Here is a 25810-nt window from a genome sequence, read left to right as displayed (position 1 = left end):
GCGCTCTCTCCGGGTGGGTAGATGGCGCTTGAAACAATGTTGGCCGGCACAGGCGTCTGTTGGCTGGTGTGGTGGAGCTGGTGACTTGGCCCTTTTCTCCAAGCAGTGCCACATCAGTGGCAGTTCAAAAAGAGGGACTGGCTGGCTTTGCATGAGTCAGGAGCATTGCTAGTGCTAGGCGGAGCTACAAACAGGTGGGTTAATTGGCAGTACCAAAGTGAGAGGGGAAAACAATTGCAATCGGTTCATCTCTACTTTAAAACCAAGGAAAGGACATTTTCAAAGATGTCATTTAGATGAAAACATGGTCTATGTGGAACCACTAACTGATATTTGCTGTGAGACTTAGAATGTTAAGCTGTATCTATCTTGGCTAATGTGAATGATATGAGTTCAGCTCAAGGAAACTCAAACACTGTTGTTTCTTCAGTGAAAAGAAAATCCAGCAGAACCAAGACAGAGCTGTAAAAGGACCAATCCCAAAACTTGACTTAGCTTGTTGTTTTTTTTATACACCCCACAATTTGCATGAACCCCGCCCACTAGTTAAGTGGAACCACTAAATGATATTTTGTAAATAGAAAATAACTTTTATTTACTAAGAAAGAAACAGTTTTTTTTATTGTGCTCATTGAAATTTCCATCAGACCTCAAAGCCCTTTTGGGATCCACCTATTGCACTTCCACAAGCAACGCATTACAACCACAGCCCAGGCTTTTTGAGATTCATGTCCAGGTCAAACCATTGTTCAAGTCCATGAAGAAAAAAGTCAGTAGTGCTACAGTTTGCAGTTAGCAATTTTCCACTCAAAAGTTACAGAGCATGAACTTCTCAACCACGTCTTAGAAATGCAAAGATGAGTGCATTATTAGAGGACACTGGTTTCAGTTGAGAATGACTGAAGGTTTACATTGCTAAGCTACATCAACAGAAACACAACAATAAAAAAAAAGGTTCAAATCTTTAAGGCTGTTTAAAGAAAATTCCAGGATTTAAACATAGTATCCATATTCTCCACACACTCGGGTTCAAATGTTTCTTCATGCTGTGGTCTTCTCCTGAAGACCTCCTGAAGTCTCTCCGAAATGCTGCACGGTACAGTGGACAGCGACTCCCACTGTAGCACTAAAGCGTCGTAAGAAATGTCCTTCGTATTCACAAGAAGGTCCATAAAGGAGAGAGAGAGAGGTCAGGGCCAGCACGATATAGAAATAGTGTCTGAATTCCAGAATTCCAGATAAAAAAAAAGCATCACAGTTATAAGGCCTGCCACCCACGGTATGACGACGGCAAATGTCTTCACAGAAAGGTTTTTCAAAGAGAAATCAACCTGATTAACCTGTAGCTTCTTCCTTCCTGTCCTTCTCTCACTGCCTTTTAGCCTTGAAACAGAAGTGGCAATGACGTTCCCTTTAAGTCGCACGTACAGTATTGTCAGGTTTCAGTGTCACGGGGTCTTAGATTTAGCAGAAAAACAATGACATTCAGCTCAGTCTCTAGACCAGTGGCATTTAACCGTTCCTGGAGATCCTTCCGTGTTTATTCGAGCCTAATAATGTATAGGTACAGAAGGTATAGAAGCTACAGTCCTTGTCCTGCAGTGCTAAAGTTTAGAGCTCAGCTTTACAAAGTGGCAAATCTTCAGGAGCAGGGTTGGGGAACGCTGTTCTAAGCTGCTATTAGAGAACCTAAAAAAAACAAAGGGGTGTCATGGCCTACGGAGCTCTATACTGCTGACTGGTTCATGTCAAACCTTAGGTGGTAAGCAAAGGTCTTTGCTTCACAATGAATGCTGCTTAATTCAGGGCTCTAGTTTGGTGATGGAAATGTACCGGAAATGTACCGGAAGCATTTTCCAGGAGAATCAGGCTTACTGACTTTTTTAGTAAGAAAGAAACTTTAGCTCTGTCTAAACCATTTGAACCTTTTGATCTGCTTCTGCAGTTAGTGCCAAGTGCAGAAAAATCAATTAGCAATTTTTTAAATGCAAAATTAAAAAGTGTGAAAATTAAAACAAAATTAAAAAGTGTGAAAATGTAAACAAAATTTAAAAATGTGAAAATAAGAACAAAATTAAAAAGTGTGAAAATTAAAACAAAATTAAAAAGTGTGAACATTTAAACAAAATTTAAAAATGTGAAAATAAGAACAAAATTAAAAAATATAAAAATAAAAACAATTACAAGGTGCAAAAATAAAAAGATTTAAAAAGTGCAAAAATAAAAACAAAATAAAAAAGTGCAAAATTAAAAATAAAATTAAAAAATTAAAAAATAAGAACAAAATTAAAAATGCAAAAATAAAAACTAAATTAAAAAGTGTGAACATAAAAACAAAATAAAAAAAATAAAAATAAAAACAATTAAAGTGCAAAATAAATAAATAAAATTAAATAAACCCCCCCTCATGTTGCTCTTTTTCTTTCTTTAAATGTTGCTATTTCATTTCTTTGCTTTTTTTAGTTTTATTTATTTTGCCAGGATTGCCAGGATGGCCAACAATGGTTAACACTATTTTAGCAATAGTTAGTTAATAAGAGTAAAACAAGTACATTACTAAGAGCAATAGGTGATAATTATTACACAAAAATATTCTGTAAATGGTTGGTTTAAAAACTGCCGTTTATCTGATGGTCACCGCGCTGACCAAAATGCAGAAGTTAAAGAAGAAATATAGCAGAGCAGAGCTGAAAAGCTAGGGAATGACATTGAGAACTTTACAGGGACTTTATGTAGCCATTTTTTAAGCTTATTCAGGTGCATCCCAGTCTGTACATGTCCACAAAGAACCACAGACAAAGACTCGCTAATGAGCACTCGTGTGAAGGATGGAAGCTGAAGAGAGCAGAAGTGGACGGGGAACAGTGAAAAATAACGAGAGGGAATTTATGAGAGCTGTGGAGTTTCTAGCCCTGATGGCGAAAATGAAAGGTATAAAAGGGCCTTTATTTGTAGGGTGGCCTTTTTAAGACCCCAGGACTGCTGTTAGCTGGATATGTCTGGCTGGCTATTCCCAAACCAGCAGAAAACACCAGACACAACGTACTACTACGTCACTCCCATGTTTGAGTCGCTGCTATGCTGAGAATCAGTTCTCCAGTGATCTGTAATTGTACACCCACAAAGTGTACCTGATAATCTCTGAGAACATACTCTCATTTGCAGGACCATCTTGGAGGTAGGGGAGCAGGGTGATCAAGTTCTCTTACACAAGGCCCATTCCACACCATTTTCTCCTTAAATTACCCAGACGACAGCAAACAGCCCTATCTACTGATCTACTGAGATACCTAATACTGTATTGCTCGCCTGATCGTACCATGCTACCTGTATTTAATGAGGTCTTATTTGTTAGTTGTTGAAAAACAATTTCCTTAAAATAGTGCTTATTTTTGAAGCAGCTCATCCCTTAACTGTTTCGTTACAATAAAAATAACAGAGAAATGTATTGACCCTTCCTTAAGTAAAGTCTAGCTTGTGGAAGGGAGAATTCCTGCATTTTTGGGATGCGCTGTATGTTGTGGGAGGCCCAATTAGTCGACTGTTTATATGAATCGGTAGAATTAAAGATTGCTGCGTCCCTTTCGAAGCTAAACAATCGCGTCCCACGGGTGGGAGTGTACTTGTGAAAGGGTTAACAGGGTTACCTACGTCCTGTGTATGTACTGTGTTTCCATCATTTCCTAATTAAACTGTCTATGAAATATCAATGTTCCCATGGTCCCATGCTTTCGCCACATGTTGCCTCAATGTGAAAATAAGACCAACATCCAAACCGTAGTCATATCTACAAATATACATGTCAGCATCATTGTAGAACATTAATGTCCAGTACTAGTTAAGTGATAATCAATTAATTAATTAGGTTAGGATACTTAACACTAATTTCAGGCATAGCATAATTTAAATGTATGATGCTGTGGATAAGAGTATAAGCTAAATGCCATAAATGTAAATGGCTTTTTTTTTCCATTCCACCAAAAAAGACTAACAAATCAGGTGGGTGCTTACTGAGTGGAGCTAAATGGGCTACAAATCAGCTACAAAAATTATGAGCAGCTCATTGGCTATTGAACGTAGATCAGATAGCATTAGAAAGTTCTGTAAGTTAAATGATAGTCGTCCTTATTGCAAGTTTTCTAGTTTAACCTCTTGTTTAACCCTTATCCATCATTATCATTAGCAGAGCTGTGCTCTGGTGGCATTGGTGAGAGCATGGCTAATTGTGCTCTCTCTAGCTTCGGCTGCTGATGGCAAAGCAACGTGACTCAGAATTTAAAGTCAAGATCTTCGGGCCCTAGTGTCAGCGTCAGCGTCTTAGTCTGCTGACCCTTTCGGAGCCTCCAAATACTGTATTTTTGAGAATGAATACAGTAGTGCAAAACATAATATCGCAATACTTTGATATATTGATGTTTTCTTATACACCTGATCATAAACCGAGGGGCAGTGGAGGTCAGCGGTTAGAGCACCAGGCTATTGATGATAGCGTTGCAATAGGGTCTGATATCTCGGCTTGGCAAGCTGCCACTGTTGGGCCCTTGAGCCAGGCTTAGGGCACTCTCTGCTTTCCGGGAGCTGCAGTAAGGCCTGCCCACTAATCCGGGCATGTGTGCTCACTATCACTGTGTGTTCACTAGGGATGGGTTAATGGAGGCCAAATTGCACCTGTGTCCAACACATGGTGAATATGGGTGTCTTGTCTTCTCTGAAGGTGCTACAGATGGTTCTTTGAGAAATGCCATAGAAGAACCACTGTGGGTTCCATAAAGAACCATGTTTGTAAAGAAGGTGTGAGAGTGTGAAGGTTCTTTACCAAGGTACACTTACATACATCTCTATTACAAATATGGTTCTTCATGGAACCAAAAGTGGGTTCTTCTACACCATCAATTAAAGAATCATTTGTGGACTAAGGCGTATTTTTAATGATCCGAGGATCGCTGGTTCGATTCCTGGATTGTGCTGTTTGCCAGCTTTCAGAGCAACCGGAGTCCAAGAGGACACAGTTGATCTTGTTCTCTCAGGGGTGGGTTGATAGCACCTTCTCACCACATCACTTCTACTGTGGTGTTGGTCAGCACAGGCGTCTGTCAGCTGTTGTACTGGAGTTGGGGCAGTAGTTCACTTGTGTCAGAGGAGACATGTGCTAGTCTTTCCCGTCCTGATGTTGGTGGCAATGCTAGTGATAATTTGGCCTTCCAAATTAGGTAGAAAATGGCAGGGGGGAGGGAGAAAGGAACCATCTATAGCACCTTTATTTTAAAGAGTGTAGGGCCTTGGGAACTACATTGGGAACATGGAACCTTGGGAACCTTTCGGTAAAGTTTCCTGGATCAATAATGTCAGCATGCTAACTAGCATATCTAGACCACCTCTACATAGCTATCCACATGGTCATCCTTATTTTTGACTCCGCAGCATTTTCCATCGTCAACCTAGAGCCCAGGGAGACAAGTCAAATCGGGTTGTCCATAAACAAAAAAAGACACTGTCCAAGCCACCACCATGACAGAAGTCTGTAACGACTGTGGCCTCTTTGTAGTGAGCAGCTCTTCAGAATTTATAGCACAATCCCAGCAGTGGCGTCTAAACGGTCTATCAGCAGTGCTGTCTGTGAGGAAAGATTGCTCTGTTCGGAAATTGCCAGGGTCAGCAGTTTAGAGCTGAGCTCAGTAGCTAAAGGAGAGAAGACCCGTCTCAGTAAACTCTGCGAACGTCTTTCTACAGAGCTGATCTTGCAAGAACTTGGTCTGGAGGTCAGACCAAGGGGTTTAGACTACTAGCATAGAGGAAGAGGTGGCCGGACGTGACACTTGCCCCTTTATCTCGGTTATTCGGAAACATAAAACAAATAAATAAATAAATCAAAATAACTGGGGGCCTGTAAATTCAACACTGAACAATGAGGTTAGTCCAAAACACAGACGACTGGTTTCTGAGAAAGCTAGAATATTCATTATACATTCATTCTCCTATATGTATGATCTGTGTACACTGAGGTTGTGTGTGTGTGTGTGTCTGTCTGTAAGGTCAGTGACCCCTGTGGCACTGTTTGAAATGTTAAATGACTTTTGCAACTCAACCTGGGGAAATAAAAAAAAAAAAAAACACCAAAAAAACAAACAAAACAAACAACGGCGTGCATGTGTCTGTGTTCTGGTGTGTGTTTTTCTGTGTGTGTGTGTGTGTGTGTAATTGAACAGTGCAGATTTAATCCGTAAGGACTTTAGAGACATTCATTGCAGATTTGAACATAAACTTTACAAAAGAAGAGCGAAGAAAGCGCCAACAGAAGCTGTTTCCCAAAAGTCCCCGTTTTTTTTTTTTTGTTGTTGAAAATCCAGCACAGGTGTTTTCTGCGGCAAATTGAACCCCTTTCCCTACTCAGGTCCCCTTGAATCGAGGGAGAACTCTGCAGCAGTCCCGCTGAACAGTCTTTAAAGGTGGGAAATAAAGTATTTAGGAAAAAGTAGCACAGTTTGTTTGGAATCCCGAAAAATTGTGGCAAACAGTGTTCGGCAGACGTTTTCGAGCTCAACGTTTTTTGCTCCGAGTGCACAACAGTCAATATACTGTCACAGGACACGGCCATGCGATAACCAAAGATTAATTATAGAATCAATAAGAATAATCAACCTTAATTAATAATAATCATAATAATAATAATAATACGGATAAGGAACAATGAAGAGAGAGGCAATAAGAATAAGAATAATGACAATGATAGTAATAATAAGTAATACAATAATAGCCTATTGTTACTTTTCATATATAAAAAGTGTTCTGATTTGAGGTTAATATTGTTAAAAGTTATCTAGTATCATTTGGCACATACACACTGCGAGATCTACCGTATTCTGTTTCGCTGTCAAATAGTAAAAATAGCTAGTTGAATGAAGTCAGAATTATAATCTAAGCTATATCTCTCTAAAAATGAGTGATTTTTGTTTGTTTTTTTTTTAGTTGAATTATCAAGACTGCCTTTGTTTGGTCCAGAAAGTGAAGTGTGGCAAGTGAGGACCACGCTCGAGTATGCTAGAAAAGGAGCGATCATAATTTCTGTTGAGCAGACACACCCTTCCAGTAGTCAAGGATGTCATGTAGGTCCTCGTCTTTGGCAAACTGTACTTTTCTCCTTAATGCGTGACCAGCAGCCATGTACTCCTCCTCGTCCCTGTGGCGCTTGCGGTGGAGTTTGAACCGCTCCCATAGACTGAGGGATGGCCGGCAGCTGTACTCCGGGCTGGAGTAACCGCTAAGGTTGTGGTACTGCGGAGAAAGCTGCGAATAGGAGAGCTCCCTCGGCCGCGAGCGGGTTAGCGGCTCCAAGATGGATGACTTCCGGCTGCCCGAAACCTCCAGCGATTCCTCCAAGTGGTGGGGGCCAGGGTAGGAGTGCCTGTGCTCGCTGTACTGTCGTATCCGCTCAGCCTCTGCCCGAAGTATTGCTGCGGCTGGAGTGACCGTCAGAATTCCCGACTCGTCCATAGAAGACTTCTCGATGTACTTGGACTCCGATCGGTAGGCTCCTTCCGAGCGGAAAGATCGAGGACTGCGCATAGAACCGCTCGAGGACGTGCTGGCGCGCTTCGGCTGAGCTTCCATGCTGTGATGCCTCTGCAAGGGGTGGTGGTAGCCTCCTTTGTACACTGGCGATAGAAGAGCAGACTTGCCTGGTGGGTGCTCCGAAATGAGGACCAGCTGAGGCTCAGCTGTGGACACGGCACCGGATTTCACAGCCTGGAAGGACGCGGACTCGGATTTGAGAGCATCAATGCAGTTGTTGATGATCTGATTGACTTTGTCCACTTCCTTGGCGATCGTTGAGATCTCGGCCACAGATCCCTGGCTGTTTTCAGATGGGGGAATGTTGCATTCCATTCGGTCCGACTGCTCGGACCTCACTTCCATGTAATTTCCTTTCGTCGCTTTAGGTGTGCCAGACAGCTCCTGCACCTTGTACTGGTCTGATTCGCTGGCAGCCGGTAAATATGGCATCCTCTGAATGGTTTCCCCAGCGGACATCATTTGTTTCTGGGATAGCTGTGAGATAGTCCCACCTTCCAGTTCCGATCCATATTTCATCTCAATCAGATTCCTTTTCATCTTCTCAAGTTTCTTGATCTTTGTCTCATCTGGCTGCTTGCGTTTTCTCAGGCAGTGATACACCACACCTAAGACTATGACCATTCCAAAGAAGCAGCCCAGTATAGTCATGATGTAGTGCGTGGTAGTCGCGTCATTTGGCACACGCTCTGGCAATATCCTTGGGCTGGTGGAGATGGTCAAGCAGGTATGGTTAAACCGCAAGGAGTTGCGTATCGATACCACGCAGTATGTGTAGTCTGTATGCGATTTCAGGTTCTGCAACTCGATATCCTCCCTTTGACTTCTGAGGTTCTGGATGTCTGTGAAGAAGCTGTTATTGTAAAGGACAAGGATGTACATTTTGCGGTAAGGGTTTGGGATGTGGACTGTGATAACTGCACTTGTGTGTGTCATTTCTTTGAGCTTTATGACTGGACGGGCATCCGGGTCAAAATACGTTGGGCTGATGCTGATGGTCTCCTCTGGAATTGTCCCCGAAGGGCAGTCGTCTAAACCACAGGGACTCAAATCCGGCAGGATTGTGGGTGTGCCCCCGTCTGACGATCCGAGCAGGTGCGGGGTCACGTACTCGTCCGTGCAGACAGTAGAGAGAGCATGGAAAGCGTTCCGGAACGTCGGCATCCTGGGATTCTGGCTCAGGAGGCTGTACCCAGCAAAGCCAGCTGGTGTATCGCATATCATCCTCTCACTTGTCCTGTTGGGGAATGAGGCTAGCCAGCGCAAGAATCCCAGCAGCTCGCACGAGCAACCGAACGGGTTTGAGTAGAGCTCACATGTGGTCAGTTTTGTCAGATCTCGGAATGTGCTTCCATCCAGCTGCTGAATCCTGTTCATGGAGAGGTCGATGTTCTCAATGGCTGGGCATTCCCAGAAGGCATTCGGTGAGACGGTCTCGATCAGATTAGCCTGAAGGTACAGGTACTGCAGCCTTCCCAAGCCTCTCAGCATACCCTCTGTCAAGTTCCTTAGCTTGTTAAAACCGATCTGCAGCACCTGCAGGTTGAACTGAGCCGAGAACGCCCCGTCTTCTATGTAGGAGATGTCGTTCTTGGTCAGGTTCAGGTAGGTGAGGTTGCTGAAGCGGCTTAAAGCCGATAAATGGATGCTCCGGATTTTGTTTTCATTGAGGCGCAGGTCGACGATGGTGCTGTTGATGTGTAACGGGATAGCTTCGTACGGCGGCTGGTTCTGGCTGCAGATCGCCAGCCATACAAAACCCTTCTCGCCTTCAATCAGCCAACAATCGGCCCGAGCGACAGGCACCCATGAGAATGAGAAAAATGCAACAGCCACAGTCAACCAGAGTAAGGCACTGGTCTCCATACCACCACCTCCTCCTTTGCCACTTGACCGAGCGGAACTGGATAACTGTGCTTGATTCATGGCTCACCCGGGTGGTAGCTCAGGTATGGTGCTGAGTAGCAAGTACTCCGCAGGGAGTAAGAGCAAGGCTTTAACTGGTGTTGGATAATAATGCAGACTTTACAGAGCAGGCTTATGTTCACTGGTCAAGCCCAGTCACAGATGGAATGCCCGCTGGACGGATATGTGGATTGTGGCTTATCAGTGCTTTTCAGTGACAACAGAATTTGGTGGAAGCTGGAAGCGTCAGTTGGGCTGGAAGTCCAGTTACGCTCCTGGATACGGTTGTGCGCAACTTCTGTTCAGATTGAATATCCGAGCCAATCCAAGGAGCACCCGTAAAGAGCTGGCGGGGAAGTTTGCGTTCGAAGGCCTCATTTCTGACCTCTTGGACCCTGCAAAGAAAGACAAGAACATGAGCATAAGTTTCAAGTCAGGACATTTATGCATTGAAATGCTTGTGGTAAAGCTCAGGTTGATGCTCTATATACATACTAAACATATTAAAATAATACAATAATACAAAATACACACAAAATACAGAATATACAAAGACAGGAGGGTTCTGTAGAAATTCTGAGACAGGTATAGTCTAAAAGCTAAATATAAATATGTATGTTTATGTCTATTCCTGTTGTATAAAGTGACTTAGTGACGTTGTCCATGGCAGTGATATATATAGTATTAAAAATAAAGTTGTCTATCTAATTGGAATACTTCCATCCAGACTTGGAGACAGTTTCCCACTTGGTTTCCCAGACCCAGATTAAGGCTAAGCCCAGAGAAAAGCATGGGTTCTTATGGTGATTTCACCACTGACACTGCAATTTAGTTAACAAATAGGCTTAATCAATGCCCAATGCCCAGAGTGTTCCTCAACTGTTAACACACAGTACTTTGGCAGCATATGCTTCCGTACAACTTCCTACGCAAAGGTGAGAAAGAGGAATTTTGTTTAGCTGACTCTACGATTCTTATGTACACAGTCATTATGGTTGCTTCCCTGCTCTGAACTAAAAATAGCTTAGATCAAGCACCGTCACCCCCCCTCCCCCCCTCCCACAGCCCCCCCCCCCCCCCACACACACACACACAGCCCAATTACTGTCTGACAGCACACAGGAAACAGCTTAGCCACTCATCCTGATAACATGCACACACTTTACAGAAGACTTTGCACGTACATCTCGGCACCCTATTAGCTCTGAAGGCCTTTCTGAATCAGCTAATGAAGGCAAACTCTCAAATACTTTTATCTAATTAATTAATCAGTGACCCAAATCAAAACAGGCCTAGAGAGAAGAAGCAGTCAGGGTAAGTTCCTGAGGAACTGAGGCGGTGAACACCACAGTTTGACGCTCTTTAGTATTTAAGTCCATGTTAAGTTTACCTTGCTGCTAATGCACTGGCAGTGTCTGATGCATTCCTTGACTTAAATAAATACATGTATGTTCTAGATGAAACGAACAGGTCTGACCCCTTCTAAAGAGTGCGTTCTGCAAAGGCTTTGTAGACAGCAAGGGGCGGATGCAAGGGGCGGGGGGTAAAGATCAAGAGGACTGTTCCAGAGTAAATCATTCATAATGTGCACCTGACAGTCAGTTTTCACCTCACAGCATGAACAAACCCCACACACACACACATATAAAGGCTTGCCAGAGAGTGGTGTGTTCACTAAATGTGGCCATCTACAAAATCATTCTGCTTCAATGACTGAACCTGCTGCCTGGTGACCGTCCAAAGGCCTTGTAACAGTAACAGTGGCCCGTTCACCTTTTATTCCATGACAAATTAAAAGAGATTGAAGGTCTAGAGTTGACATCCGGTGTTGACTTTGCCTTTGGTAGCCGTTCATGGGAACTCATGGAATCACCATATGGTCCAAAGAGGTGATGATGTAAGTAAAGAAGGCCATCATTTGACTAAAGAAAACAAACCTACCAGAAAAATAGCAATATTAGGAGCAGCCAAATCACTAAGTACTAATGCAACTTTAAAACCTTTGGGTAAAATAAAATGAAAAAGGAGCCCTACAGTGAAAAACTGTACATCTTGGCATAGCTGAAAGCTGTTCGGTACATAGAAGTGACAAACCATGGATTTTAAAAGTAACTAAAACAGAGCTATAAAACATGCCAATTCTAAAACCCCCAAACTGTGATGTAACAGTCTTGACTCGTTATATTTACACAGCCACTGATGAACCTAAACTAGTGACGCCAAACTTCAGGAGAACATGGAATTGTTGGCGAACCCTTGTGAAGTGAGCCTAAAAGCTAATACTAGCTGCATTAGCACAAGTGCTGTTAGGCCTAAAGGCTACAATCGTTCAGGCTAGCAAACTGCTCACCATGGACACCGAGAGGAGCCCGAAATGACTTGTAATTTTGGAATAATTCCAAAAATATGTTCTATGTCCTACAGTTCTAAGCTATGCTAAGCTAGAAAAGACTAGGCTATGCTTTGCAACTTTGCAACTGTTTGTTTGCGAGTGCGGACCACGCTAGCTAGAGGCAAGGAAGTAGAACTTGAGAAATATGGGCTGGAGTTCTGGGAGGCTTTGAGCGGATGGAACCCGAAGCCAGACCCCCTCTTGTCAGGTAGAGGTTGAGCATAATTGGATCATCAGGAGGAGCAGGGGTGGTGGTGGGGTGCAAGTTTTATCACAAGAACGAGAAGGGAGAGGAACGGTTTTATAGTGCGTAGTAATGGAGGGGAGGAGCTTGGTCGTGTTCCTTCTCCCAAACTTTCAGTTATTACATAACTCCATTTAAAAGAAATTAGCTTCACCTTATTGGCTAGTTTATATCACTAAGGTGGCCATATTAGTGATGCAAACTAGCCAATAAGGTGGAGCTAATTTCTTTGAACAAACCCACTGTAAAAAAAAACAACAGCGTGTTTTATGAGACAAAATAACAGGGTTGTAAAATAGGCCTGTCAAACTGCGTTTGAGTGATGTTCTTATTATTTATACATCGAGTATAACATGTATAAATAAGTTTAATAATCTAATAATGTTCTTACAACAATCTCAGAATGGGAAATATTTGGGACATTGACCAGATTTAAGAGTTTTTGCAGCGTTGGTGGCGTTTTCTCAGCTTTTCTTGGCAGATTTGCTTTATAGTGTCGGCTTATTCGAGAAACCGGACAATTAGCGTGGTTGTGAAGGATGCGGTTGCCATGCTGGGAGCTACATTGAGGAAGAAAGAAGTCCAACTTCAGAATTTTTCGAAGGAGAAGATGGCAAAACAGGGCCTGCCATCATAAACAACATTCCGCCGGCCCCATAATGCAGCTCTATGTGGACTTTCAGAGACCCAACCGAAGGGCTTTGAGTGTGTGTTTGGAGATCTTTGTGTAATTGCTATTGCCATTGTGGAATGTGGGGGTGTTCAATGACACATAATTGGACCAATCCAACAAACTGAGATGCACACACACACATAAACAGAGTGAAGTTGTTCCTGGCAAGCTTTCGAAACACCAAGGGGGAGGAAATCTGTTCTAGTGCCAGTCCATCTCACTCACTCTTCATCTGATTGAGAGGGCGAGGGAGAGAGAGAGAGAGAGGAATAATTGTAATAATATCCGTCACATGGTTGTTCCGCTGAAACTGGAGAAGCGGCGAGATCTGTGCAAAACAGAGCCGGTTCAGAGGGACCTCCTAGTCCATAGAGACAGTCTCCATGGTGACTGTGGTGCCGGCGATAGGCTGCGCTACCCAGAGCAGCCTTTGATTCACACACTTAAGGTATTCCGGACCGGCTGTATTATGAAACATCTTGTTTCAGCACCAATGCACAGACCCATAGGATGATCAACAAATGCAAAGACCCGAGTCCAGGAACTGGACATCGCTGCCCATAGGATGATCAACAAATGCAAAGACCCAAGTCCAGGAACTGGACATCGCTTCCGTATGGTGCTGTATAGGATGATCAACAGACCGACGTTTATTTACAGATCAAACCACAACCAGCCTCAGACTAAGAGAATAATATCTAGGCTGTTCTAAACCCATTGATCGGTCACTTGGAATGACCTGAAACTGGTTTCAACTGTCCATAGTACTTCACAGTAGGGGAGAACTGGGGCATAACGGAACGTTGACTTTCTGTGTAGTTCTTTTTTTTTTTGTTATCTCGCCATATTTCTCCTATTCCTCCTAGCAATGAATCACGGATTCAATCATTTTCACAGTAATCGGGCCGATATTTCAACAGATTTGAGGACTGTATTTGTACTAAAGATGTCCTAGTACCAGCAATTTGGTAGTCGATACCATAGCTATTGAAATTCTTTATTGTGGAAGAGTTCTGTGGTACAGAATGACCTCTATTAAGTTTCCTGTAGCATTTCATGTGACTCTGCCTGGTAAAGAATTCAAGCCCTAAGTTGTAGACTACACATTTACTAGTTTTTAGATGTGAGGAGCCCTGGACCTTCTGAACGTGGCCTGGGACTAATGCTGTGTTAGCGATGCTGGACATGGCCGGTAGCCATTGCAATAGCTATGCTAATGCTGCACTAATAGCACTGAAAACACTGTGGTAGCGATGCTGGGCAAGGCTAGTGGGCGGCACGGGGGCGAGGCTAAGGCAGGGATAGCAATGTGACCACCGTGGTAGTAATGCTGGGGAAGCTGACCAGGGGATGCAGATCGAGTAGTCAATAGAAATCTGTGATCACAAAATGCTAAAGCTAATGTTAGTTAGATAGAGCTAATGTTAGTTAAACATTTGAATGTAACAGCTGTGTCATGTTAGGCAGGAGGGTGGTTGAGTGTAGATTAGCTTTATTAGCTAGCCAGCCAGGCACCTGCTCCACTAACTGTTATAGCTGTTATATAATGTATGTTATAAGCTTAGGATGTCTTAACCCTGGTTAGCCTGCTAGCCAGCGATGACTAGGAAGGCCGAGTTGGTATGCATGGGCAGCAACACCACCACCTTGGCACTTGGCACTGTTTCTACCCAATCCACGTCTCTTTGCCAATTTGCACCAGCACAAATCGGGTATGGGGTGTGTTTCGGTTAGCGACACCCCTGACGAAATTCCTTATTTTGTTGTTATGGTTACCCTCCTTCCTTCCTTCTTCTTGCCCCCTATGAGTGTAAACTTATTATGCCGCCCTTGTCAGTTCAGACGAAATACTAACCTTGCTGTCTATGATGGTTGCGTTAGTTTTGGTTCCTTTTGGTACCATGGTCAACAATCTCAGAATGGGAAATATTTGGGACATTGACCAGATTTAAGAGTTTTTGCAGCGTTGGTGGCGTTTTCTCAGCTTTTCTTGGCAGATTTGCTTTATAGTGTCGGCTTATTCGAGAAACCGGACAATTAGCGTGGTTGTGAAGGATGCGGTTGCCACGCTGGGAGCTACCATTGAGGAAGAAAGAAGTCCAACTTCAGAGTTTCGAAGGAGAAGATGGCAAAACAGGGCCTGCCATCATAAACAACATTCCGCCCGTCCCTTAATGCAGCTCTATGTGGACTTTTAGAGACCCAACCGGAAGGCTTTGAGTGTGTGTTTGGAGATCTTTAAGTAATTGCTATTGCCATTGTGGAATGTGGGGGTGTTCAATGACACATAATTGGACCAATCCAACAAACTGACACACACACACACACACAATTTGTTCCTGGCAAGCTTTCGAAACACCAAGGGGGACAGTTGGTGTCCATAGTCATTTTTTAAAATAATTTTGGTACTGATTTGGGTTATGTTTAAGTGTATGTTTATACTTGTAGTTGAGTTCCCTTGGTCTGGACCAAGCAAGAAAATGATACCCTGTTATGGTTTAGTCCCGGTCTGGATTGGCAGGCAACTTAAAATCCAACCCTTCAATCTTTTTATTTTCAGATTTTCTACCATTTTATCCTCAATTTGGAACAACAGTTACCCAACCCATACATATTCTACCACCATCACATGCAGTGCCCCCCACACTGGAAGGGTCATGGCCAACACACGCCTCCATCAACACATGCACAGCCAGCCAGTGCCTTTTTTTTTTTAGAACTGCTGCTAATGCAATGTCACCGGGCAACCAAAGTGCTGTGTACCTGGCCAGTTCTGACCAAAGTATCATCTACCCACTCTGGAGAGAGCTAGGCCAATTGCTCTCTCTCAGTGCCCCAGCTGCCAATGGATAGTAGCATGACCAAGATTTACTGAGGTAACTACACTAATGAATGCGGTTCTAATGGTGGCTAGTTATGAAACACTGTGTAGTGTGTGGTAGTGTGTGGTTTGGGACACAGTCCCGCTAAACTAAGGCATCAGACAGAAGAAGTCTGACCAGCGTCGGATAACCACCAGAGAAAGAAGCTCAGAAAAGGCTTGTGGATGCCCATCAGTCTGGAAAAGACTACAAAGTGATTTCTAAGGCTCTAGGGCTCAACTGACTGGCAATGAAAGCTATACTGTCAAAATGGAGAAAGTCAGGAACAGACAATCTTCTCAGCAGTGATGCCCTACCAACGATCTCTGCAAAAGCAAGGCGTAAAATCATCCAGGATGCAACAAAGATCCTGAGAACGACATCTAAAGAACTGCAGGTGTCTCTTGCCTCAGCTAAACTGCTGTTAAAGTGACAATGCCATGCTAACTGTGAAGCATGGTGATTGTAGTGGGATGGTTTGGAAGCATTCAGCTGCTGTTATCCAGCTTTTAAAAGGAACAGGGCAAGCCAGGCAACTTATGGTGTTTAGGACCAGCTGTATAATGAAGCCTTCTGTTCTGCCGACAATGCAAATACTAGACCTTACTGCTGGACACTGGACATCTGCTGCTGTATGGTGCACATTGAATGATCAACAAACCAACAAATACAAGGGAAGGCAAGTTTATTTCAAACCATTAATCAATACATTAATCAATCCTTGGGATACCAATGCTAGCAGATATTTAAATCTCCAGGAGTTGATCCTTGGGATACCAATGCTAGCGTAAATCGGAAAATCTCCAGGAGTTGATGTTTTGGATACCCAGGCTAGCATCATTTTAAAAAACCTCCAGGAGCTGATGTTTGGGATACCCATGCCTGCAGAAATCGTAAAACCTCCAGGAGTTGAATTATGAAGCATCCTGTTTTGCCGACAATGCAAATACTTGTGCCGCATTGGACATCGCTGCTGGACAATGGACATCTGCTGCTGTATGGTGCACACTGAATGATCAACAAACCAACAGATACAAGGAAAGGCAAGTTTATTTCAATCAATCTGTTAATCAGTATGTTAATCAATCCTTGGGATACCAATGCTAGCAGATATTTAAACCTCCAGGAGTTGATCCTTGGGATACCAATGCTAGCATAAATTGAAAACCTCCAGGAGTTGATGTTTTGGATACCCAAGCTAGCATAATTTTAAAAAACCTCCAGGCGCTGATGCTTGGGATACCAATGCTAGCATAATTTAAAAACCTCCAAGAGTTGATCCTTGGGATACCCATGCTAGCATCATTTTAAAACCTCCAGGATCTGATCCTTGGGATACCAATGCTAGCATAAATCGTAAAACCTCCAGGAGTTGTATTATAAAGCATCCTGTTCTGCCAACAATGCAAATACATGTGGCGCATTGGACATTGGACATCTGCTGCTGTATGGTGCACATTGAAAACCAACAGATACAAGGGAAGGCAAGTTTATTTCAATCAATCTGTTAATCAATATGTTAATCAATCCTTGGGATACCAATGCTAGCATAAATCGTAAAAGCTTGACTGACGTTTGGGATACCCAGGCTAGCATCATTTTAAAACCTCCAGGAGCTGATCCTTGGGATACCTATGCTAGCATAAATCGTAGAACCTCCAGGAGTTGATGTTTGGGATATACTTGCTAGCATAATTTAAAAACCTCCAGGAGTTGATCCTTGGGATATCCTTGCTAACAGAAACGCAAAACCTCCAGGAGTGGATCCTTGGGATACCCATGCAAGCAGAAATTTAAACCTCTAAGCTGTTAATCAAACAAATACAATAAAGTTATTTACAAACTAAACCAGAACCAGTCTCTAAATAACAGAGTAACGGCTAAGCTCTTCTAAAACCATGAGGGCAGCCATGAAGGAATGTTCAGAAATAGCTGAGAGTTGTAGTCTGTGTTTGTGGATGAGAGGAGCTGAGGTGGGGTGAGGAAGGGCAGTTTGTGCCTGAAGGTGTAGTATGGTGGGAGATACAGGCTGTGGTGTTCAATTTGTGAATAATCTGGCTAAATTCTGTGATGTGAGCTTGGAGGGAGTGGGTCTGGGACCACAGTATAGGGGGAGGAAAAATCTATCCGGCAGGTTTAAGTCCTACCACTCCAGTCCGTGTAAACATTGGCAACATTGGCACCATTAGCAACATTAGTAAATGCCTTTAACACCAAAGCTAGCAAAGAACTACTCACCAAGACACGGCACTGAGGGGTCTGTTGTGATGTAGGGGTTGATTACAATAGGGGTGATAGGACCTATGCGTAGCCCCAAGTATAAGGTGCAGGATTTTTTTAGTCTTATGATCTTAACATTCATTCTAAATCCTGATTTGTCCATCACTGTGGACAGTCTAGTAGAGTCTAGTATTATTTATAGTGATCATCCAACCCCTGGTTTTGCTAAATCAGCACCGTGCTGGCTGGGAGTGTCCAGGAGAACCCAAGCAGGAACCAAGCTTTGTTCTTCAGACTAGCTCACAAGATCTCAACTACTTTCTTGCTCATGCATTTATGTTTACCTGACTCTGTTCCAATGGGATCTGAAATCTCTACAGTAAAAATCTCTGAAATCTCTTATTGCTGAGAGACATGCTTTTAAATAATGTATTTAGATACCTGGACCATCTACACAGTGTTTAAGGTGGTAGTGATTTCAGGCTCCTGCAGATGCTGTTGTATAAAAAGGTGGTATAGTGCAGTGAAAGTCTCATTGGTCAATGACTGGCTAAGAAAAAGGAGTGATTGCATTTGGGTGTGCTGAAGACCATAGTGTGAAGGAAGTAGCCGAATCTGCAGGTGTATGGAAGCTTACGGTCATACGGGTCTACCAGCAGTGGCAAAAATCCCAGCCTACAGGTCGTTCTCCTCATTCTCCTCAGAAGTAAGCAAAGGCCTCTTGCGTGCTAATCATTAACATTAGCTTTGCAACCCATTTTCCATACATCCAACGAGACACTCACTGCACTGTACTGCACTCTTCTCAAAGTCTGAGTCCCGCCACACATCCTACAGGTTTATACACATTTTATACACTGATCATCCTTGTGCAGTGCCATCTACAGGAGTCTACAGAAGTTACTGCCACCTTAAACATGCAAGTTGAAAAGTGGTTTAAATTATAAATTAAATTAAGATATAAATTAAATTATTACCATATTATTTTTTTCTGTCAAGTTTTCTTACAGCTGTATGTATTCATCTAAGCACCTGTGTTTGTTCTCATTACATCTGTCATTATGTTTGTTGTTGTTAGTATGTGTCAGGAAAGTGCTTGAGTGTGTGTATGTGTGAGAGAGAAAGAGTGAACATATTTTAGATGGGTTCTGAACCCCGTCACACAGAAAGTGTCAATTCTGTTTTCTTGCCAACTTTGCGAGAGCTGCATAAATTTGCACGTCTTCAGCGTGGAGCTATTTTTACACCTGGCAAGCAAAGTTGATCATGAAACGGGAGCAGAGAAGATGCAAGCTTTACACTTTACTCAGTGAGGAAACCACGCCTTACAGCGGCTCGTAAAAAAGCTTATAGTGTAGCTGTGATCCAGTGCGTAAACCCATCATCTCCACTTATCCAGCAGCTGAGCGTCGCCCAGCCAAGAGCATGTGTAGCACACTCCCATTTTCTAGGGATGCACAGATTTTTTTGTTTCCGATACGATACACGAACCTTTTACTCATCCGATACCAGATACTGATACACAAACCTTATACTGATCCGATACCAGACACTGATACACAAACCTTTTACTCATCCGATACCAGATACTGATACACAAACCTTATACTGATCCGATACCAGACACTGATACACAAACCTTTTACTCATCCGATACCAGACACTGATACACAAACCTTTTACTGATCCGATACCAGACACTGATACACGAACCTTTTACTGATCCGATACCCGATACTGATACACAAACCTTATACTGATCCGATACCAGATACTGATACACGAACCTTTTACTGATCCGATACCAGATACTGATACACAAACCTTTTACTCATCCGATACCAGACACTGATACACAAACCTTTTACTCATCCGATACCAGATACTGATACACAAACCTTTTACTCATCCGATACCAGATACTGATACACAAACCTTATACTGATCCGATACCAGATACTGATACACGAACCTTTTACTGATCCGATACCAGATACTGATACACAAACCTTTTACTGATCCGATACCAGATACTGATACGCAAACCTTTTACTGATCCGATACCAGACACTGATACACAAACCTTTTACTGATCCGATACCCGATACTGATACACAAACCTTTTACTCATCCGATATCAGATACTGATACACGAACCTTTTACTGATCCGATACCAGATACTGATACACAAACCTTTTACTGATCCGATACCAGATACTGATACACGAACCTTTTACTGATCCGATACCATTTACTGATACACGAACCTTTTACTGATCCGATACCAGATACTGATACACGAACCTTTTACTGATCCGATACCAGATATTGATACACGAACCTTTTACTGATCCGATACCAGATACTGATACACGAACCTTTCACTGATCCGATACCCGATACTGATACACAAACCTTTTACTGATCCGATACTGATACACGAACCTTTTACTGATCCGATACCAGATACTGATACACGAACCTTTTACTGATCCGATACCATTTACTGGTTCACAAACCTTTTACTAATCCGATACCAGATACTGATACACGAACCTTTCACTGATCCAATACCCGACACTGATACACAAACTTTTTACTGATTTGATACCCCAACACCTTAGCAACTGCCTAGCAACCACTCAGCAACGCCATACCAATCATCTGGCAAAACATGGCATCCACCAAGGGACACCACAGTAATTATCTAGCACTTATCAACACTATAACAACCACCTGGGATATTATAGCACACCCTTGCACCATAGCAGCATCATAGCAACCACCTGGCAACACCATAGCAACTACCTAGCAACAGCATAGCAACCACCTGGAATATTATAGCAATACTATAGCAGCACCATAGCAACCACCTGGCAACCACTTAGCAACATGATAGCAACCACCTGTGATACCATATCAACCAGCTAGCCTGCTTCACAAATATATTATTTACTTACTTCCATACTAATCTACTTCTGCACAGTTCACAAGTGGTAGCTGTTATTAGGTCTGTTTGGTCAGTATGTGTTTTGTCGTAGGCTCAAGTTTCTTTATTCACCTTATTAGAGAATGATGCGATAAACTGCTATAAACTGTAAAACAGACCATATATTTATAGACCTGTTTAATGATTAAAAAATGGACATTGTTTGAGTGTACATTTGTGTCGTATCTTTATAAAACAGTGAACGTGTTTCTCCTAATTTATTTCCCCTTTCTCCTATGAGCTGATAATGCTGAAGTTTTCTGCAGCGGGATGAATCCGGCTGCTAAATTTACAAAGAACTGCCTCATTACACACTGCGAAAATGCAGATTGCTAGTTGTGTATGAATTTGCATTAATGCAAGCAAAATGAATAAATAAATATATAAATAAATAAATAAGATTTATTATATCTCAGGTATGCATGAACGCCAGGAAGCTTCCTTCTAAAAATGTCTTTTTCGTGCACACACACACACACACACACAAACACACACAGTTGCCTGCAAGCACTGGCAGCATACCAATGAAGTAGCACAACTTAACAAAGGCACTTTAGGTTTCATTGTTATACTGGTCCCGTTTCCAACACACAAAATAGTGGGTGGGGGTCCTAATTTGTATTAAGCAAGCTGGCATAGCGCGTAGGCCCTTAATTCAGTGGCGCCAGGGTCTCCCTCAGCTGAGAGGATATTGGTTTGGATGGTTAGGAACAACCCAAGAACCTCCAAAGCACAGGCCTACCATAAACAGGCCTACCATAAACTGGAAGCTGGTTCTGCAGCAACAGCGTCACCGTCTCCAGTCAAGCTCAGGTTTTACCTCCCCGTGGACCGAGTGGCTGCCTTTCAAGAAAGAAGCTTCTGCTTCAGAAGCCACACCTTCAAGCTTGACAACGAGTTTGCAGCTGAGCCCATGAATGAAGAAACAGCCTGGAGGAGGAAGTTTTTATGGCACAATGAGACTGTGCTAACTGTACTGTCTGTTAAATGTGGTGGTGGTAGCATCATGCTCTGGGGCTGTTGTGCTGTCTGTGGATATGTCCCATTGCACAAGGTAAATTAAGGAGGACTTCCTCAAAATTCTTCAGCTAGTTGGTCAAAACTTGGACACAATTGGGTTTTGTAACAGGACAATGACCCCAAAACACACCAAAGACAACCTTGTTCGATGGGAAGGGCCTTCCCTACCACTCTACCAATTCTTCTCCACTCAGAAGTCTGCCAGAAGCTTGTTGATGGCTGCTAATGTTAGGGGTATCATGGCTGTAACACTGCATTTTGTAATAAACTTCATGCAGACCATGAAGTGAGGACAGCCAAGGGCCAAAAGCACCATGTATTGATTGTGTAACAAACCTGTTTACCGCCCTGTTATTTTACATCAGAATGAAACACGCCGATCTTTATTTTATGGAGGGTTCCTGCTAAACAAAATGATAAGCACTGCTTTTATTAGCTTACTGAGGCACATCTTAGCCTAGCATAGCATAGCCTAGCCTAGCTTTGTTCTACTGGATAGCGCTGCTGTCCTCACTTCATTGTCTGCAGTTGGCTAGCTAAAGAGACTGTAGCCTGTCAGCCCTTCTTCCGTCTCTGGTCAGCCTACCTTCTGCTTTCAGTTGCTCCCTCCAGCTGCTATCACAGTTCATCTGGCATCTGTGAGCTGCGTTGTAGCCCTGGGATACCACAGCAACCACTTAGCAACCATGTAGCAACACCACAGCAGCCTGTGATACTGTGGCAACCAACTCGCAGCACGTTCATTTGGGTTGCTTAATCTGCGTTGTGCCCCCTCTGCAACATGGTATACTTATCAACACCATAGCGACCAACTGGGATACCTCAGCAACCACTTAGCAACACTATAGCAATCATCTAGCAACACTAAAGCACTCACCTAGCAGCATCATATCAACACTATTATAGTTATACACTATTATAGGCTACCAAAAGTGTCTGACCAAGGTGCAAATTGCTAAGGGATATTTAACCAGATATTAGATGTGCTGGATGTATATTCTCTGTAGAAACCACCTGAAATACCACAGTTACCACTTAACAACACTATAGCAACCATCTATCAACCTGTAAAACTATAGCGAACAACTACAGCACCATAACAACACTATACCAACAACCCAAAAAACAATTTCAGCCATGTAGCAACACCACATCAACCACCTACTACCCAAGTGACCACATAGCAACCACCTAGCAGCACTATAACAACACTATGGCAACCACCCAGAATACCACAGTAGCCACCTAGCATCCTAGAAACCACATAGCAACCACCTAGCAATACCATAACAACACCATAGCAACCACTTAGCAAAACCATAGCAACCATGTCTGGCCAAGGTGCAAATTGCTGAGGAATATTTAACCACATATTAGTTGTGCTATATGTATATTTTATACAGAAACCACCTGGAATACCACAGTTGCCACTTAGCAACACTACAGCGACCATCTAGCAACACCATAGCAACCTGTAAAACTATAGCAAATAACTAGCAGCACCATAACAACACTATAGCAACAACCTGAAAATTGTAGCCATTGTAGCCACATAGCAACACCACAGCAACCATCTAGCATCCTATAGACCATGCAGTAACCACTTAGCAACACCATAACAACACTACAGCAACCACCCAGAATACCATAGTCACCTCATAGCAACACCATAGCAACCACCATAGCACCCTAGAGACTGCCTAGCAACTGCTTGAAAGTGGGAACAACTTAAGCTGTGAAAACAATCTGTGTTTAGGTTGCTGTGGTAGCTCAGGTGGTTGCTATGGCGTAACGCAGCTCACAGACGGAGCTCACAGATGCCAAATGAATTGTAATGGCAGTCACAGTCCTTCGGGTAATGCACTTTCCGATGAAAGACGTGTGCAGTAGCTCATGATTAGCGTACGGAAACTTCCGACCACGACTGTATGTGATGTGTTCTCAGCGAAGCACTGTACTCCTGTACTCAGTATGAAACCAGGACAGCAGCTATAGCTGAACCTGGTGCCTCCGAGTGTTGTGGAATATGACAGCACCTATAAGCATTAAAGATGCACTCCGTCTGCAAACGCTTGATTGACACTTGACATGATTGAATTTTCAACAGACGTGGGGGTGCAGCCTATGTACACCGCAGGGGATATTTTAATATTCACCCATGTCCCAAAACCTGTAGAAAAGCCTACCAGATTGAGACAGTCAGGGGAGTGTGGGAGGTCTTCCCCCACCTGATTCTCCGACTCTACAACAGTAGAAGCGAGCTCATTACAGCTCAGTGCTGTTCACATTTCAGCTTATGGGTTGCAGAGTTCTGGAGAATAAGAAAGTTTCGCTGCTAATCCTAGAGAAAGCACGACTGTAACACTTTGCCAAAACTTTATAAAAAGGCTTTTGCATAATATTTGAAGTTGTTTGACTTTATTGTGGGAGAAAAATGATCAGATGTTGTGTAACAAGCCGATTTACCACCCTGTTATTTTACCTCGGAATAAAACACGCGGATTTTGCTTGTGGAAAACAAACCGATCAGCTCTACTTGTATTAGCTCGCTGAGACGACTCACAGCTCACAGCTCACAAAGCTGAGCTTAGTCTAGCCTAGCCTAAGCTAGCCTAGACCTGCATAGCTTTTATGACTGTACCAAGAAGCAATCATTTTTTGTAGGCCTAATTATTCCTGAGTGCTACTGGATAGCGCTGCTGTCCTCGCTGCATGGTCTGCAGTAGGCTAGCTAAAGAGACTGTAGCCTGTCTGCCCATCTTCCATCTCTGGCCTAGCTTTAGCTTTTAGCCAGTTAGCTGCTCCCTCCCCCAGCTGCCGTCACAGTTCATGTGGCATCTGTGAGCTGCATTGTAGTGCCACGGCAAACATTGCGCTTAGCAACACCATAGCAACCACCTGGGATACCACAGCAGCCTGTGATCTAGTAACAACCAAGCTAGCAACACCATAACTGAAATACCATAGCAACACTATAGCAAGCATCTAATGACACCCAAGCAACCTGTGATACAATAGCAACCAACTAGCAATATCATAATACTGTAGCAACCACCTGGAATACTATAGCAACCAACTAGCAACAACAGAACAATACTGTAACAACCACCTGGAATACTTTAGCAACCACCTGGCAACATCAGAACAATAATGTAGCAACCACCTGGAATACTATAGTGACCACGTAGCAAACACTATAGAGACCATGTAGCAACACCCTAGCAACCTGTGATACAATAGCAACCAACTTGCAATATCATAATACTGTAGCCCCCCTTTGAAATAACATAGCAACTACTTAGCAACACTATAGAAACCATCTAGCAACACCCTAGCAACCTGTGATGCTATAGCAACCAACTAGTAACACCAGGATGCTTTAGCAATCACCTGGAATACTTTAGCAACCATTTAGCAACACTATAGAGACCATGTAGCAACACCCTAGCAACCTGTGATGCTATAGCAACCAACTAGCAACACCAGAACAATACTGTAGCAACCACTTAGCAACACTATAGAGACCATGTAGCAACACCCTAGCAACCTGCGATGCTATAGCAACCAACTAGCAACACCAGAACAATACTGTAGCAACCACTTAGCAACACTATAGAGACCATGTAGCAACACCCTAGCAACCTGCAATGCTATAGCAACCAACTAGAAACACCAGAACAATACTGTAGCATCCACTTAGCAACACTATAGAGACCATCTAGCAACACCCTAGCAACCTGCGATGCTATAGCAACCAACTAGCAACACCAGACAATACTGTAGCAACCACTTAGCAACACTATAGAGACCATGTAGCAACACCCTAGCAACCTGTGACGCTATAGCAACCAACTAGCAACACCAGAACCATACTGTAGCAACCACTTAGCAACACTATAGCGACCATGTAGCAACACCCTAGCAACCTGTGATACT

The 25810-nt window shown here is 43.1% G+C and overlaps 1 protein-coding gene across 1 annotated transcript in view; it reads right to left on the bottom strand.

Moving 5' to 3' along the window:
* Positions 1-2394: 2394 nt before the first annotated feature.
* elfn1b (extracellular leucine-rich repeat and fibronectin type III domain containing 1b) overlaps positions 2395-25810 on the bottom strand; it is a 162352-nt gene continuing 138936 nt past the window's right edge. Inside the window, exon 3 of the mRNA XM_072657659.1 lies at positions 2395-9869. Within this exon, the coding sequence (XP_072513760.1) occupies positions 7054-9495 (2442 nt within the window). The 5' untranslated portion in view covers positions 9496-9869 and the 3' untranslated portion in view covers positions 2395-7053. The remainder of the gene's footprint in view (positions 9870-25810) is intronic.

This window comes from Salminus brasiliensis, chromosome 15, assembly GCF_030463535.1.
Source record: "Salminus brasiliensis chromosome 15, fSalBra1.hap2, whole genome shotgun sequence".
NCBI classification, from domain to species: domain Eukaryota; kingdom Metazoa; phylum Chordata; class Actinopteri; order Characiformes; family Bryconidae; genus Salminus; species Salminus brasiliensis.
This window is presented reverse-complemented; position numbering and strand designations above follow the sequence as displayed.